The 15,798-nt window shown below is 36.6% G+C and overlaps 1 protein-coding gene across 5 annotated transcripts in view; it reads right to left on the reverse strand.

The window, feature by feature from the left end:
- ECHDC1 (ethylmalonyl-CoA decarboxylase 1) overlaps positions 1-15,588 on the reverse strand; it is a 47,079-nt gene extending 31,491 nt beyond the window's left edge. The window contains exons 1-5 of one of the 5 annotated variants that reach the window (XM_049654324.1): positions 15,341-15,588; positions 7,033-7,254; positions 3,758-3,900; positions 2,040-2,092; positions 253-333 (exon numbers count right to left, since the gene is read on the reverse strand). In XM_049654324.1, the coding sequence (XP_049510281.1) occupies positions 253-333; positions 2,040-2,092; positions 3,758-3,900; positions 7,033-7,254; positions 15,341-15,371 (530 nt within the window). In that variant the 5' untranslated portion in view covers positions 15,372-15,588. The other 4 variants (XM_049654323.1, XM_049654326.1, XM_049654325.1 and 1 more) reach the window with 4 other exon arrangements.
- Between the last annotated feature and the right edge of the window lie 210 nt (positions 15,589-15,798).

Below are 15,798 nucleotides of genomic sequence, written 5' to 3' on the forward strand. Positions count from 1 at the left end.
ATTTTGCTAACATGGATTTCATTTGCTCAAAATCATTTGTTAGCTTTTTGAAATGTATAGTAATAAAGTAATGATAGAGTTATTATTATACTAGATTGACTAAAATTATCTACTTTAATAACAGACAAAAAGAAAATATTCACTAACTGATCATCTTGTTTAAGAATATATACAATATTTATATTCAAGCAAAATATAAATTTGAGCATGTTGATTATATTTGTGGAGGGAGTAAAGCAATTTTCACCTTACCTGAAATCACATGCTGTAGTAAATTCTGCTCCTCCACCCAATGCCCGACCTTGAACCAGTGCAACGCTTATTAAAGGGAGTCTGTTTATTGAAGGAAAAAGGAAAAATGGATGTTAATATTTTTCATTTCAATATTAATTTACAAATATTATTTTTGAAAAACTTGAACTACAGTAGAAACAAATTATTGAACTATGTAACACACCTCAAAGGATAGTGGAACCTTGAGCCTGTATATCATGACGAATAAAGCAGTCTAATTCTTAAGATATAATAATTCATACTAAATGCTATGTAAGTTTATCATACTACCTCCCCGAATCATTATATAGTTTAAGCTATTAACTATATTTTATACATATTACAAATATATAATATGTAATATAAATAAAATTTATAAAGTATAATATATACTATACATGATATATATACTTTATATTTTTTGTACATTACTGTATTTTGTAACTATATATCATGACTTCCTTCCAAATGAATTTTTTAAATATAATATACAGTTTCTACAACTTCTCAGCAGCTGGCAATCAGGAGTAATTCAATGGGACCTTATCTTACTGCATTTGTATTGATGTCAAGTTTTAGATGGCAAAATTTAAGGCTATATCCAAAGGGAGGAAATGTGGTAGAGAAGACTGAGCTCCAAAACTGTATTACAAAGATTCTTACCAAAGTCTTTTTATTACTCACTGAAATGATTAATATCTAATTCTATGGAAAGGAATGGGTCTGTGGTAAAAAGAAATCTCTTCACCTTTTCTCTTTGCAAAGAACCACTCCTGGAGGAATATATATTAAAACATAAATCTAAAATGCCTTGAAAGAAAAAAAAAATTAAAAAAAAATAAATAAATAAAATGCCTTGAAAGTATGGAATATTCTGTAGGTTCTAACCAAAACGCAAACCTGCAGGCCTAAAGTAATGGGAAATTTATTAACAGATTATGTTTCTAAATACAAAGGATTAAAAACACTTTTAAGATTTCTCTAAGAAAAATTCAAATAATAGCGAAGGGAAGGTGAAGTGGTACAAAAACTATGAAAAGAGTATTTTAGAATAATATTTTGATTCCATTATTCTTTCTAGGCTCTCACATATGAAGAGCACCAAATACAGACTGATGCCCAACTAGTAAATATGCTAAATAACATGAATTTCTTTATTTTTTATAATTTTTAAATTATTTACATTTGGAATACAGAAGTAGAAAGCTAATTAGCCAAAACGTCATAGTTTGTAACCCCAAATGCATAGTGATAAGCCAAGAAGAATTTTCTCCCTTTTCTTCTTCATCTAGATGCAAAGTGAATCCATTTTCCTCAGAAATCGGTAAAAGCCATCACCAATCCATAGGGTTTTTCCTCTCTCTTCTGGATATACACCACTTCACCATACGTTCTACTAATTTTGAATATGAGGTAATCTTTATGTGTCATCTCCTGAACAGTGTCCTTATTCTGCTCCAATACCAGTATTTAACTTTCCCATGGCTATGCCTAAATATAGCTAGTAATATAAGCTCTTCAGGAAAAGTGCTATGTCTTAAATTCTTTTTATCTCTCCCTTCTCTTATCTTTTAGTTAACTGTGCATACTTCACCAACATTTAATTAAATGGCTCTCCTTGATGGCACAAATAAATAGTTCATCATTAAAATAAATATAATTTAAAAATCAAGTTTTTTAAGTGGTGCAAAACAGAACAAATAAGAGCTATTTTTGTTGTTGTTGTTGTTTTTAGAAATCATATCTTAAAAAGAAAGATACGTTACCTCATAAATCTTGTTAAGGTGTTCTGCATGAACATACATAAGGTCATTCCATCCTTTAAATAAGAATAAGCATAAACACATTATAATGTAAATGTATTATATATGAAATACTTAGAAAGCAACAAAGCCAAAAATACACCCAACTTTTTTTTTTTATGAGGTTTTCATTTAAAACTCTTTGATGCTGTTAGAAATGCAAATGATGTAGTATTTGATTTTGTTGACCTTCTAGGGCTCCTTGAGCTCTGCATGAGCTCTAGGGCTCCTTAGCAAAGACTTGGACATGAGAGTCATATTACATACCCCAGAAGAGTGTGAAGTTCTACTCAAGGTAATTTGGGGGAAAGAAGTATAAGATACACCACCTGTTATCCCAAATTCTGATCTCCTAAGAATATATAAAAAACAAATTTCTTAAAAGTACAGTTGACCCTTGAACAACACAGGTTTGAATGGCATGGGTCCACTTACATGTGGATTTTTTATAGTCCAGTACTATAAATATGTATTCTCTTATGATTTTTTTTTTTTACCCTAGAGAGAGACAGCATGCCCAAGCAGGTTGAGTGGAAGGGGTAAAGGGAGAGAGAGAGACAGAATCTCAAGCACAATCCACACTCAATTCAAGCAAGCTCCACACTCAGCACGGAGCCCAACACAGGGCTCAATCTCACAACCCTAGGATCGTGACCTGAGTCAAAAGCTAGAGTCGGATGCTCAACCAATTGAGCCACCACCCAGGTGCCCCACTATGATTTCCCTAATAATGCTTTTTTTCTGTAACTTACTTTATTGTAAGAATACAGTATATAATAACTATAACATAGAAAGCGTGTTAATCTACTGTTTGTTATCGGTAAAGCTTCCCACTCAACAATAAGCTATTAGGAAGTTAAGTTATTGGGCGCCTGGGTGGCGCAGTCAGTTAAGCGTCCGACTTCAGCCAGGTCACGATCTCGCGGTCCGTGAGTTCGAGCCCCGCGTCAGGCTCTGGGCTGATGGCTCAGAGCCTGGAGCCTGCTTCCAGTTCTGTGTCTCCCTCTCTCTCTGCCCCTCCCCCGTTCATGCTCTGTCTCTCTGTGTCTCAAAAATAAATAAACGTTAAAATAAAAAATAAAAAAATAAAATTAAAAATAAATAAAAATAAACATCATTACCTATATACAGCCCAAACCTATAATTAAATGGCAATGATTAAATTTTTCCTTTTCCTTCCCCCCCACCACACCTTTTTTTTTTTTAACCTAGGAGATATGGGTGGAAGTTCCTAGGTTCCTTGAAAGACAATGGAAGATGATTAGGATTCCTTTCCTATCAGCGCAGTTCAAAAGCAAATGTTTTAATCATTACCATTTGTTGAAGCCTACTACGTGCCAAAGCACTGCTGGGTACTTTATATATGTACCTCATATAAAATTCCTCATCATGAGATGCTAAGGGTCTTCCACTTAAAAGAATTCAAATTCCTGCTGGTTTTAATGGGCTTTAGTGATTGCTAATCTTCTTGCCCTTCCTTTTCTTCCCCTCCATTACTTTACAATATTGCAACCTAATCTATAAGAAGAAAACTAAAACCTCTGACCCTTGGAAGCCTCTTAATATTATCCTGATCATTATGATGATAGCTATCATAATAACCATATGTAAAACATCAATATCTCAGTGATAAATATCTGACACGCATGTGGAATCTAGTGCACAATTCATAGAATACTTGCCTCTGGAGTCCCTAGTGCTTTCACAGCATTCAAATCAGATCCTGAGGAGAAAGTATTTTTTGCCCCACGGACAATGAGACCTTTCCCCTCTGTCCAATTTTCCAATTCAATCACTTTTTCCAGAAGTTGTAGAATCATAACTCCTGCCACAGAGAAGAAGACGAATCAAAGTACATAAGATACCAGAAAAACAGAAATAATTTAAAGCCATCAGGCATCAAACATGACTCTTAGATCCTACATTTGATAAATATTTACTAAATATCTATCAAATGCCTATTGTGTTGGTACCATGGGGTATACACAAAAGAGGTATACATGACAGCCACTGCTTTCAAAGTTTACAATGTTAGTAATCTTTTTCTTTCTCTGTCTGAATTAAGAAATCACACAAATACATAGCTAGGTAGAAAATGAGAATATATCATACATGTCCTAGGAATAAGAAAATTAAATAAATATGGGTATGGTGGGAAGAAAAAATTATTCCTTAGGTAAAAATCAGATATAGTCCTGGGGCGACTGGGTGGCTCAGTCGGTTGAGCCTCCGACTTCGGCTCAGGTCACAATCTCACGGTCTGTGAGTTCAAGCCCCGCGTTGGGCTCTGTGCTGACAGCTCGGAGCCTGGAGCCTGCTTCAGATTCTGTGTCTCCCTCTCTCTCTGGCCCTCCCCCATTCATGCTCTGTCTCTCTGTCTCAAAAATAAATAAACATTAAAAAAAAAATTTTTTTTTAAATCAAATATAGTCCTGACTTCACAATAGTACGTGTTGTCTTAGGCAACAAGCTCAACAAGCATTATTAAAATCAACAAGCTCATAACAAGAGTTATGCCTATATTCCTAACTCAAATATAGTTCTGCTCCAGAAGACTGAGATCTTACAATCTATTGGGTATATGGTATACAAAACAAAGTATAATATTCCTACTCTACTCACATGAGAACTATTATAATAGATGTTAGTTCAGGAAAGGGATAGTACATAGCATCTTGTTCCACAGCTGACAGACTATGCTCTGAGTAGCCCAAGGCATACTCTGAAAGTACTTCATAGGCTGCCAATAAGATGCCTACCAACCATCAATTTATAGATTACATTTTTACCTTGATATCATTCCAAAATTCTACTGGAGTTTCTTTATAATGAACAAATTTTAAATGGGAATAGGAAGGACTATAACTCTTATCTGTGGTGGTCTTCCAAGTTCATAAAGTTCATAATGCTGTCAACATGATTAAGTTTACTCTTTGTAAGAAAATATTTTAGAAGACAATATAAAGATCAAAACAGAAGGTTAAAACTGGCAAAGACTCTGTATCACAAGGTTCCAAAACTTACTATACAGGCCCCATTAAACTATGTATACTATTCTGGAACATAAACCCCAGGATATCAAGAACTATTATTTTCTTTGCCATTTTCTGAAGTAACCAGTAATGAAGTAGTTCCACAATAAATTTTAATGTTGTTGATTCACAAGTAGATTCCACATGTATAGAAAGTTAGAATCCTTTCCAACTGCTAATTATGACCTAACTAAAATAGTAGCCCTTCCCAAGGATGTTCTAGGTGTTTTATAAATATAGTTCTTGCTCTCAAAATTTATACAGTCCAGTAGCATTTTACAAAAAAATAAAAATAAAAATAAATAAAAAACACAGTCATTTAGCACAAGAATAAATCTATATAGATAAATATGGACCTTCAATCATCCCTAATATTTAAGCTTCTAAAAAAATGGCCTTAAGTATGAGACATCTATACCAGTAGTTAATCTTGAACTCATCTTTTTTACTCTGGTAAACTAAGCATTAAGTGTTAGAAGAAAGCTTAAAGAGTAGCTGGTTGGGTAATTTTCAAACCAGAGCCTTGAGGTTTGAAAATTGTGTGGTGTGGGGCTCACTCAACTTCTCCCAGACCAAGTCAACCAAACACCATTACCCAAGTCAAAGCATCTCTGCTTGTATTCATTTTAAACATCAGCCATCAAATTAGTATTTGTTTCCATTTGAATAAAAATCTTTACTAATATAAATTATTTGTACTTATTCAGTAGTAAATTAGACTATTAATCTAATTTTCTAGAGCAGTCTTTTCTAATTTTACTTTTCCTAGGTTAATATTAAAATTAGCTTTTATTCTCTGAACCAATTGAGGGTATGGAGTTGCATGGTCCAATAAAGTAGCCACCATCCATATCTAGCTACTGAGCACTTGAAATGTGGCTAGTCTAAACTGAGATGTGCATTTATGTGTAAAGTACACACCACATTCAAAAAGTTGGTATAAAAAAAGGGAAAACAACATATAAATAATTTTTCATATGAGTCACATGTTGAACTATTAATATACTGGGATATAAAGTACTTTATTAAAACTAATTTCACCTGTTTCCTTTTACTTTTTAAAAATATGGTACAAGAAAATTTAAATTTACATATGTGGTTCACATCTGTGTATACTTCTACTGGATAGCACTAAGAGAGAGAGAGAGAGAGAGAGAGACATCTCTGAATTATGATAAGAGAAAAGAAAAGTTATCTTGTGTTTTAAAGACCCACCATGACTAACTTACAAAGTTTACAGTCTACTAAATTAGGTCTCAAGGTATGAAAATTTATAGAGGTATTTTTAAGCTCAGTATTTCAAATACTACAGAATATAATTTACCCTCCATGACGGGCATAACAGACAAATTGCCGAAGTCACCTTGACTGGGTAGTCAGCAAGGTTATTTATTAGCTCTTAACAACCCACAAGGAACACAAGGTACATCACTGACAGACAAAAATTGCCAAAATCATCTTGAAACAGGGAGAAATGCTAGAGTCAGCAGTGTTACTCAGCTCTTGCATAACATCACAATAGCATAGTTCAAATTTGAGCTTTGGCACAAAATTACAAATTACCACGTCCTGGACTTTCAGGTCCCTTAAACAGGAAATTCTTACATGCCCAAGAATGCTGCTTGGCAAACAGAAGGTACTTACCAGTATCTAAGAGTTAGGAAATGATGCAATACATTGCCAAGTGCAAGATTAATTTCCAAGTTTCCTTTTTATCAACATCTGTATTCATGGATTTTTTAAAAAGATTAAAATATTCACAATTAATAAAAAATGTTCCTGGTTCAAGTGATGGTTAGGGTTTTCAGTGTGAGTGTATGTGTTCCAAGAGTACCACAACATTCAAGAATTGTCACTAGAGATAAAAATATGTGATAGCAGCTTAGATTTAGTGTCATCCTTTAGCAAAAGAAAGATCTCTATACCTGAGAAGGCATTCATTTTACTTGGATTGTTCAGGGTAAGAATGCCAATACCACTATCTTCCTTCTGAAGGTCAATGGATCCACCAGGAAACTGCTCAAGTTTTTTTTTTACTTCTTCTTCATGGAAGCCATGGGATGTATTATAAAGTGACAATCCCGTTTGATGTAGTAATTTTGTCCTCACAGATAAAGATGATGTCTTCAAAAGACTTCTTGCCATTTCTGGAAAACAGAAAGAAGTACGCAGTGGTCCAGATGAACACTTTTCCAATATTGTATGTTAATAGGTTTTAGTGATAGACCTTTCTGTTTAATTGGGAGTACTTTCCCACTCGTAAAAGCACTCCGAGGAGATGGTCGGTATGGAAATCCTTCTGTTTTGTCTCCTCAAACCAAATAATTCACAAAGTATATCATTTCAGTATATCACTGAGAGATGATGATATAGTTACAGTGCACTGACTGGGATCCAATACACTAGGAAGATTTAGAAAAATGTTGCTGTTCTGTGTTTAGCACCATCTCCTGCTTCCTGGTAAGTCTTTCTCATGATAGTAGTTCTTCCTCCAACTCTTTGACTTTTGCAAAATCTAAGAATAAATTGTCCAGTGTCTCCTTGGAAACAGTCTCTATGCAGAAATGCTACAAGGGCAATCCCATTCTCTCACAGAAGTTTCATTCTTAGCATTATCCTTACCTTATGCAAAGCTTTCATAGGAAAAACTGAGGAAAATGGGGAAAGAAATAGGAATATGTGCATGGTTTCTTTGCTCCTCAACATTCTGTCACTCTTCTCACTTTATATATACATCCTGGGCAATCTCACCTTAGCCCATAGGTTTTTTTGCCCTATGTAAGCATTTTTGTTGACCTAAAACATACATTCAGAACAGTAAACAAGTCATAGGATACAGCTCAAATCATAAGTTTCATAAGGTAAAAACACTTAAGTCAATAATACCCAGACCAAGAAACAGAACATGAAACTCAGGTCTGTTGTGTCCTCTCTCAGTCCAACTCCAAACAAAGATAACAACTATCCTGACTTCTAATACCCTAAATTCATTTTTCTATTTTTGAATTTTATATATATTCAATAGTATATATTATTTTGTGCCTTTTCAACTATGTTTGTGACATCCATTATTATTATATGTATTTACAGTCTAAACAGTCCATTACTCTTTGTATTTTATATGAATACACCTCAATCTATCTATTCTAATGTATGCATTCTGTTGGCTATATCTAAAAATGGAATTATTTGGTTGGGCTGCAGCTGACTTATACTGATTGCTAAACACTGCAATAAAATTATTGGGCAAATAGCCTGGGTAGCTCAGTCAGTTAAGCTTCCAACTTCGGCTCAGGTCATGATCTTGATCAGGTCATGATCTCACAGCTTGTAGGTTCGAGCCTCGCATCAGGCTCTGTGCTGACAGCTCAGAGCCTGGAGACTGCTTCCAATTCTGTGTCTCCCTCTCTCTCTCTGTCCCTCTCCCCTTCACGCTCTATCTCCTTCTCTCAAAAGTAAATAAACATTAAAAAAAATTTTTTTTTAAAGAAAAGAACACCGCAATCCAGGTATAAGTCTAGAGGCCAGTGGTACTTGTAGAAAAACCAAATTCCGGGTCACCTGGGTGGCTCAGTCGGTTAAGTGTCCAACTTTGGCTTAAGTCATGATCTTGTGGCTCATGAGTTCAAGACTGGCATCAGGCTGAGTGCTGACAGCTCAGAGACTGGAGCCTGCTTCTGATTCTGTGTCTTCCTCTTTCTCTGCCCCTCCCCCACTCATGCTCTCTCTCTGCCTCAGAAATAAACATTTAAAAAAAAAAAAAAAAAAGCCAAAATAACTTCCTAAGGCATGTGAAGGAAAATGATCAGAAAAAGAAGGAAGCCAAAGGGAAAGGTACTTGGGTTCAACTCAAGGGCTAGCCTGCTCCACTCAGAGAAGCACATTTGGTGAGAACCAGTGAAAAGGAGCCTGAGCTGCTGGAACATATTCTCTATGAATTTAGGGCATGGTAAGTATAAAAGAAAAGAAAGAAAAAAAAAATCTCAAGAATGCAAAAGAAAAAAGGTTGTGAGGCGTTCTTTGCTTTCCTAAAGACACGTTTCGACAAGATTAGCAATTAAGATATTTTAAACCAAGATAGTATTCTTTTCCAGATTTAAAGTAGATAAAAAATAAAAAAAGGGTTAGGGGCACATAAAGCATGTAACTCTGAATCTCAGGGTCATGAGTTCAAGCCCCACAAAGAGCATGGAGCCTACTCTAAAAAAAAAAAAAAGAAAAAGAAAAAAAAAGGCCAGAGTGGGGGCGGGGGTGGGCGGTAGTTGAATAGTTTCGTTGCAATGAGGGCCATTAAGGAAACCACACTCATGTGAAGGTTTTTTGTTTTTTTTTCCATGTGAAGGTTTTAATGGCCAAGAAGTTCATAGATTGGTGGGGGTGGGGAGGGTACCTGGCTGGCTTAGTCAGAACAGCATGCAACTCTTGACCTCCAAGTTTCAGGGTCATGAGTTCAAGCCCTATTGTTGGGTGTAGAGATTACTTAAATAAAAACCTAAGTTAGGACACCTGGGTAACTTAGTCAGTTAAGCATCCAATTCTTGATTTCGGCTCAGGTCATGGTCTCAGTTCATGGGATCGAGCCCCACGTCAGGCACTGCACAGACAGCATCGGCCTGCTTGAGGTTCTCACTCTCTCCCTCTTTCTCTGCCCCTCCCCTGAACATGCACAGAACTCTTTCTCTCTCAAAATAAATAAATGAACTTAAAAAAAAAAATTAAAAATTAAAACAAAAAGAAATTCATAGACTGGAATCCTAATGTATAAACACCTACATATGATAAAAGCATTTGGTAAAGTATAATTAGTAATGATTAAATGGGTATTTACTGAGTTACTAATGACCTCCCCTTTGCTAACTGTTTCAAAGAGAAAAAAAGTAACTTTACCCTCAAAAATTTTTTAGTTTTATCAAAGAAACAAAATATGCACATAAAAAGCAAAAATAATTCAACTATCTAATTGAAAACAGAACAAAGTCCCTCTTTTCATTAAGCTCTATTAGAGATTTACATCAAACTTAAAATATAGTCTTAACTTCATAAAAGAGTTTTTCTTCTTCACCAGTAAACTTTTAGTATGAAATATAAGGATTTTCTATAGGCAAAAATGGATCAAAAAATATTAAATATAAAATATTATGATATTTTATTTCACTTCATTCTAAGTTTTAAAATTCTAAGCAGAAGCACAACAGAAATCAGGCAATATCCTAATTTTGCTGGGGAGTAACCAAAAGAAAATATAAACCAGCTTTTCTTTGCAGTGTCTTATGGCCGAAATATTGACAGGGGAGCCACCTTTAAAATACTCTCATTTTACATATTTTCAGAGTATCATTTCTTCAGAAGATTATGTTATTACTAAACTGTTAGCATAAAAATTGTATAGTTCCTCTTCTCTCCGCAAAACAAATCTAGAAAAAAACAAAACAGGGCCCACGTTTCCTTTTCACAATTAAAGTTTACCTTTTGTCAAATTTTGAAAACAACACAAAAGTTCTCAAAGTTCTCACTCTCTACTTTTGTTCCAAATACATATACATTTTTTAATGAATTGTCAATTTATAAAAACCTTTAAAACTTGAGGCATTATTTCATGTAACTCCATAGATAGAAACACAAGCCTTTTGAATGGACAAGAACATATTTTATATATAGGCTATCTGATTAAATCAAATATTTATGAGATGGTTATGAAATTGTGCAGCAATTTTGTTCATGTTATTTCCATAAAAGATTATTTTTGTTTCATGATTTGAAATTCAAGTTGTATTATAGTTGGTAAGAGTAAAAATAAATGAAAACATTAAAAATGAAGAAAGCTATTGCCTGAGTCACCTAACACATTAGGTCTCAGAACATGGGTTTTTTTTTCTTAACCTAGGTAATGGGTACGTAGGTATCCATCTTCTGTTGTTGTTCTTTAAACTCTTTTTATGTATTTTTCACTATATGCATGTATGCTACATTTCTCAATAAACTTTTTTAACTGAAGGATATCATTCCAAACTTTGGGGCTGTCTCTGGTTTTACCAGTAATTTCTCCCAATCTTCTAAACTGCCAATTTCAAAACTAGTTTCTTAAATACTCTAGTTCTTTACATAGAAGATACTACACAAGGAACACAAGTATTGCATGAGCGACCACATAGGTGTACCTGGTCTCTGGCCGGTTTGGCAATTAATAAAGAGTCCTTATTAAAGATAGTGATATTTCTTAAAAATCAATGTATAACCAGAAACTACATAATAAAGAGTTAGAAATGCAGCTCCTGCCTCCAGTAAATAAAAAAATTCTTATGGGCAGGACTGCATATTATTCATAGCCTTTAGCACACAGAGGCTATATATTTAATATTTGTGGAACTAAATGACCCCTAATGTGGTTATTACTGTGAAGGGATGACAGTACCTAACCATCATTTTCTAAACTAAATATAAGATCTCTGTCTGCAAAATAGAAAAAGTTTATTTCACTGTTGGTTTTCTAGGAAATGCCAAGTCCAGGATATGTAGTTACAAATGCACAAAGGTATGATTTTCTTTTCATGTTTACAAAATGGGTTTGCATACAACACAATTTCTATTGTTTCATTAAAAATATTAACACTTTTTAATAAGTGAAGTTAAGTAATGAATAGTAAGACATTACCTATCAATAGTATGGGCAGTTGGTAATAGGTATCTTACAAGGAGCTGGTTAGTAACAGTCTTCGTTCTTTAACTATGTAACAAGATTTCTCTCACAAGAAGAATCTTAAGGCGGGCTTGGCCTGTTACATTCTCTTTCTCAGGATGAGAGGCAATTTACACAGTGATACTGAAGTGAATACTTAGTAACTATTTGTGGCAAACTTAAATGGGGAACCTGAGATTTGACCTATTTTGCCTCACCTTCCCTTCTTCACCTTCCAAAGGAGGATATTGGTTTTCAGTGTTCTATAGCTCTGTGTACTAGGCAACCAAAGTGAAACTATCCGCCCTGGGACTGCTATTTTGGATTTGCTTAGTTCTTTCTATTCTCCCTTCTTTTGCACACACAAGCACCCTGCGCCCTCTCTCTTGAGCACGCTCACGCTCGCGCGCGCTCTCTCGCTCTCTCTCTCTCTCTCTCTCTCTCTCTCTCTCTCTAAGAGGTTTATGTGATAAAAGGAACCTGGGATTTTGCCTTTATCTTGTCCCATTTGAAGAAGATCAAATACAGTAGGGCTCAGGGTTCCTTGGGCCTGCCTCCAGTCTAGGGAAAATAAGCTCATAAGATCACTTGTCAGGTCAGTTCACAAAACTGAAAGGCCTACATAAGACAGTCAGAGTCAAATACAATATATCCAGTTTGCTCTATGCATGCTTTGCTCCTGGGGATGTCAGATACAGAACAGAAACCCAATGGCAAATTCAACTGAGGCAAAGGTCCTGATCTTTTCCATATTTACCATGACTTCAGCATTTAAAAAAGTGCCCCCCAAAACTTGATAAGGACTTCAATGGCTATTTTCAAAAACTAAATTTGCCTGTATTTTCCACAATATTCTGTTTAGGGAAAAGAACAAAGAGTTAAACTAGAAAATAAGGAATAAGGCTTACAAAACCATTAGCATTTTTAATTATTCTTGTGGGATAATAAAATCAATAAACAATATATCATCTTCTCTCTTGTAAGGAGCCTGTTCTATCCTCATCTATTACCTCTCCAATATCTAACAACACAAAGGCAATTGACATAGATGCCATGAGATCTATTACCTCCTTACTTTAAATCATTACAAAATTAAACATACATATGACTAACATTTTTTCTCTCCTTCCCCATTCCTATCCTTCTTCCACTCCTAACTCTCCCTTATTTTCTCTCCTCTCTTCATATTTCCTTGTCTGTGCCACAGAAGAGTAACACAAAAACTCGAGGGCACTGCTTAAGCCTACTAGGTTTGCTGACCTCAAGTTTAGAAATCATATTCTAGAAATTTGGTAATAGCCTATTATGTATACATCATCCCAATTCTAAATTCTAAGACCAAATTAGACAAGAGTTCAGTGCTAAGGAGATGATAAAGTATCAGCCACTATGAAAATACTATAGTGTCTGAAAGTATATGTGTACGAACAAGGGTTGAGATTCAGGTTCTGTGTAAGGATGCAGTTAAACAGTCAGCATTTTGGATCTGTTCCAGAATCATAAGGCAATGGAAAAGTTCTGAGGAATTTACGATTTTATAAACTTTATTCATGACAAAACGTATGTTTAAAACTTGTTGTAAAGGATATTTTGCTGTCCTGCCAGAGTTAGACCAGTGGAATGAGCTCACAACCAAGCCGCTGGAAAAGGCAAAGAGAAGAAAGGTCCTGACGTCCAAGATCAAATGTGTTACTCTCTCCAACTGTTTTTTAAAGTTCTGCAAAGGATCAAACAGTTCCCCTCCCTGCACAGGAAATAAGCTAGGTTTTCTCTTAAAAGCCATCTGTAACCCGTTTTACCATCTGCTGCATTTATTGAATACAGAAAATTAACACAAATGCATACTTAATAAGAAAACAATTAGCCCGAGGGAGGTGGTAAACAACAAAAAAGTCAGAAAGATTCTATTTAAGACTGTCCAAACATGACTTGTTTTTCAAGTTTTGGTTTCACTTGAGACTGTCATTATATACCTTTTGAGCTTTATCACATGCCACCATACACACACCTCTTCATACAGCCAAAATGAACTTTTAGTTTCTCAAATCCTTCAGGTTTTTCTCTTTGTTCCTCACGTCTATATGTGATCCCTCACCTGTTACACTTTTCACTTCCGCAGAGTAACTCCTAGTCATCTCCTTTAATACTTAGGCTACATAAAATACTGTTTGCTTGCACAGCATTTATATTCTTTTTTCCCCCCACGTAATTACTCGTTTAACCGACGTTGCCACGGGATTTTGGAAAGCAAGGCCTTTGCAACGCTTAGAATGGTGCTTGACAAATAATGTAAGACAATAATAATTTGGCAAACAAGTATTAAGAATCCATAATGCCTTAGGAGGCTTAAGAATCTGTCCACAAAAGAACTATCCACTTTCTTATTCCCGTCACTCACCCTGTTTCAACTCCATTCTTACAAGCTGGTTTCTCTTTCTGAAATGCAACTATTAACTACTTCTCTTTCAGATCCGGCAAGGGGAGATCAAGAAAGGATCAGCTGTTTTCTTGCTATGCTCCTCCCTCTCCCAGTAGACGTCACAATTACATCTTCCCCCAAAGCTTATTTCCTCCAATAGAGTGCAAAGTTTCACAAAAGGGGTCCTCTGTTATTCTTGCCCAGGCCGTTTATCTCTGTATCTCTAGCACCTAGAGCCAACAGTTGGTAAACAGGAAGTTCTCAGAGTTGGAAAAGAAAGGGAGCTGGCGGGGTCGATACACTTTTTTTCTCAAGGTCCCATAAGCCCTTTAAACACGTAACTTAAGTAACCAGTGGTTTTAATCCCCTACATTTGTGACCCTTGTGTGTGGTGTAGCATTAAAAGGATTCTCGAGGCTCAAAAGTATTTTAGAATTAAAGAACCCTTACCAAAAATGATTGGGACATTTTTCTGTTGTTACTGAAAAGTCGCCTGGACTTAACAAATAATGTCTTAATTAAGCAAAATAATTTAATACACAGGACAAATCCAGAAGTCCTAGGGAACATCACCCACCCTGTCTATGCCTGAAAAGTATTTAGAATTTAAACTAGTGCGTTGAAATCATGTCTCCCCGTTCTTTTGAAAACGCTAATGTAGGCTATTTTGCCACAACCCTTAGTAAAGTTTTACTCTTTTCCCAAGTGCCCTCCTTCACCTCGCAAAGTCCGTCAGTGGTGCTCGGCACTGCGTCCCCACGCCCAGCAGAGGGCAGTGGACCTCCGCGATGGCGTCACTAGGCACGCGCCAGTGAGCCCAGGCGGGTCCCCGCTTGTAATTCGTACGGAGAAGCGTTAAAGCCCATGACTCAGCGACAAGCTAGAGTCCTGTCCTAGATGACACTTAAAGGGCAGCCCCTACAGCCACGCAGTCCAGTACGCCTCGAAGCAGGCAACCTCCTTTTCCGCTCCCCCACGACCCTCTTCCGCTTCCCGCCCCCTTTTATCCGCTCCCCCGCGACCCTTTCCCTCTTGCCGGAACCTCCCCTTGGTTCCGCCTCAGGCCCTCCCGTTACGGCCGTCCTACCTCTTCTCGTTTTCTTTAGATTCTTCCGCATCCCTTCTCTCACCGTCCTACCTCTTCTCGTTTTCTTTAGATTCTTCCGCATCCCTTCTCTCTCACGCGCGCCTTTTTCCTTTCTCCTGCGGGAGAATCCCGGAAATCCCGCCCCGCCAGGAAGCGCCCCATTTTCCCGGCGTGGTGGCGGGCTTGAGTGGGCCCTCTCTTAGGTCCTGAGCGAGCCGGAGGTTAATGGGCCTGCTACGCGCTTTCGGTTCCGAGACACAGCGTTAAGAGTTGGTGCAGCCGAGGGGCGCCCGGTGGCTCAGTCGGTTAAGCGACCGACTTCAGCTCGGGTCATGATCTCGTCCTCTGTGAGTTCGAGTCCCGTGTCGGGCTTTGTGCTGACCGCTCAGAGCCTGGAGCCTGTTTCAGATTCTGTCACCCTCTTCCTCTGCTCCTCCCCTGCTCACGTTCTTTGAAAAATAATAAACCTTGAAAAAATTAAAAAAAAAAAAGTTGGTGCAGCCCAGCCC

Source organism: Panthera uncia (assembly GCF_023721935.1).
Source record: "Panthera uncia isolate 11264 chromosome B2 unlocalized genomic scaffold, Puncia_PCG_1.0 HiC_scaffold_24, whole genome shotgun sequence".
Taxonomy (NCBI): Eukaryota; Metazoa; Chordata; class Mammalia; order Carnivora; family Felidae; genus Panthera; species Panthera uncia.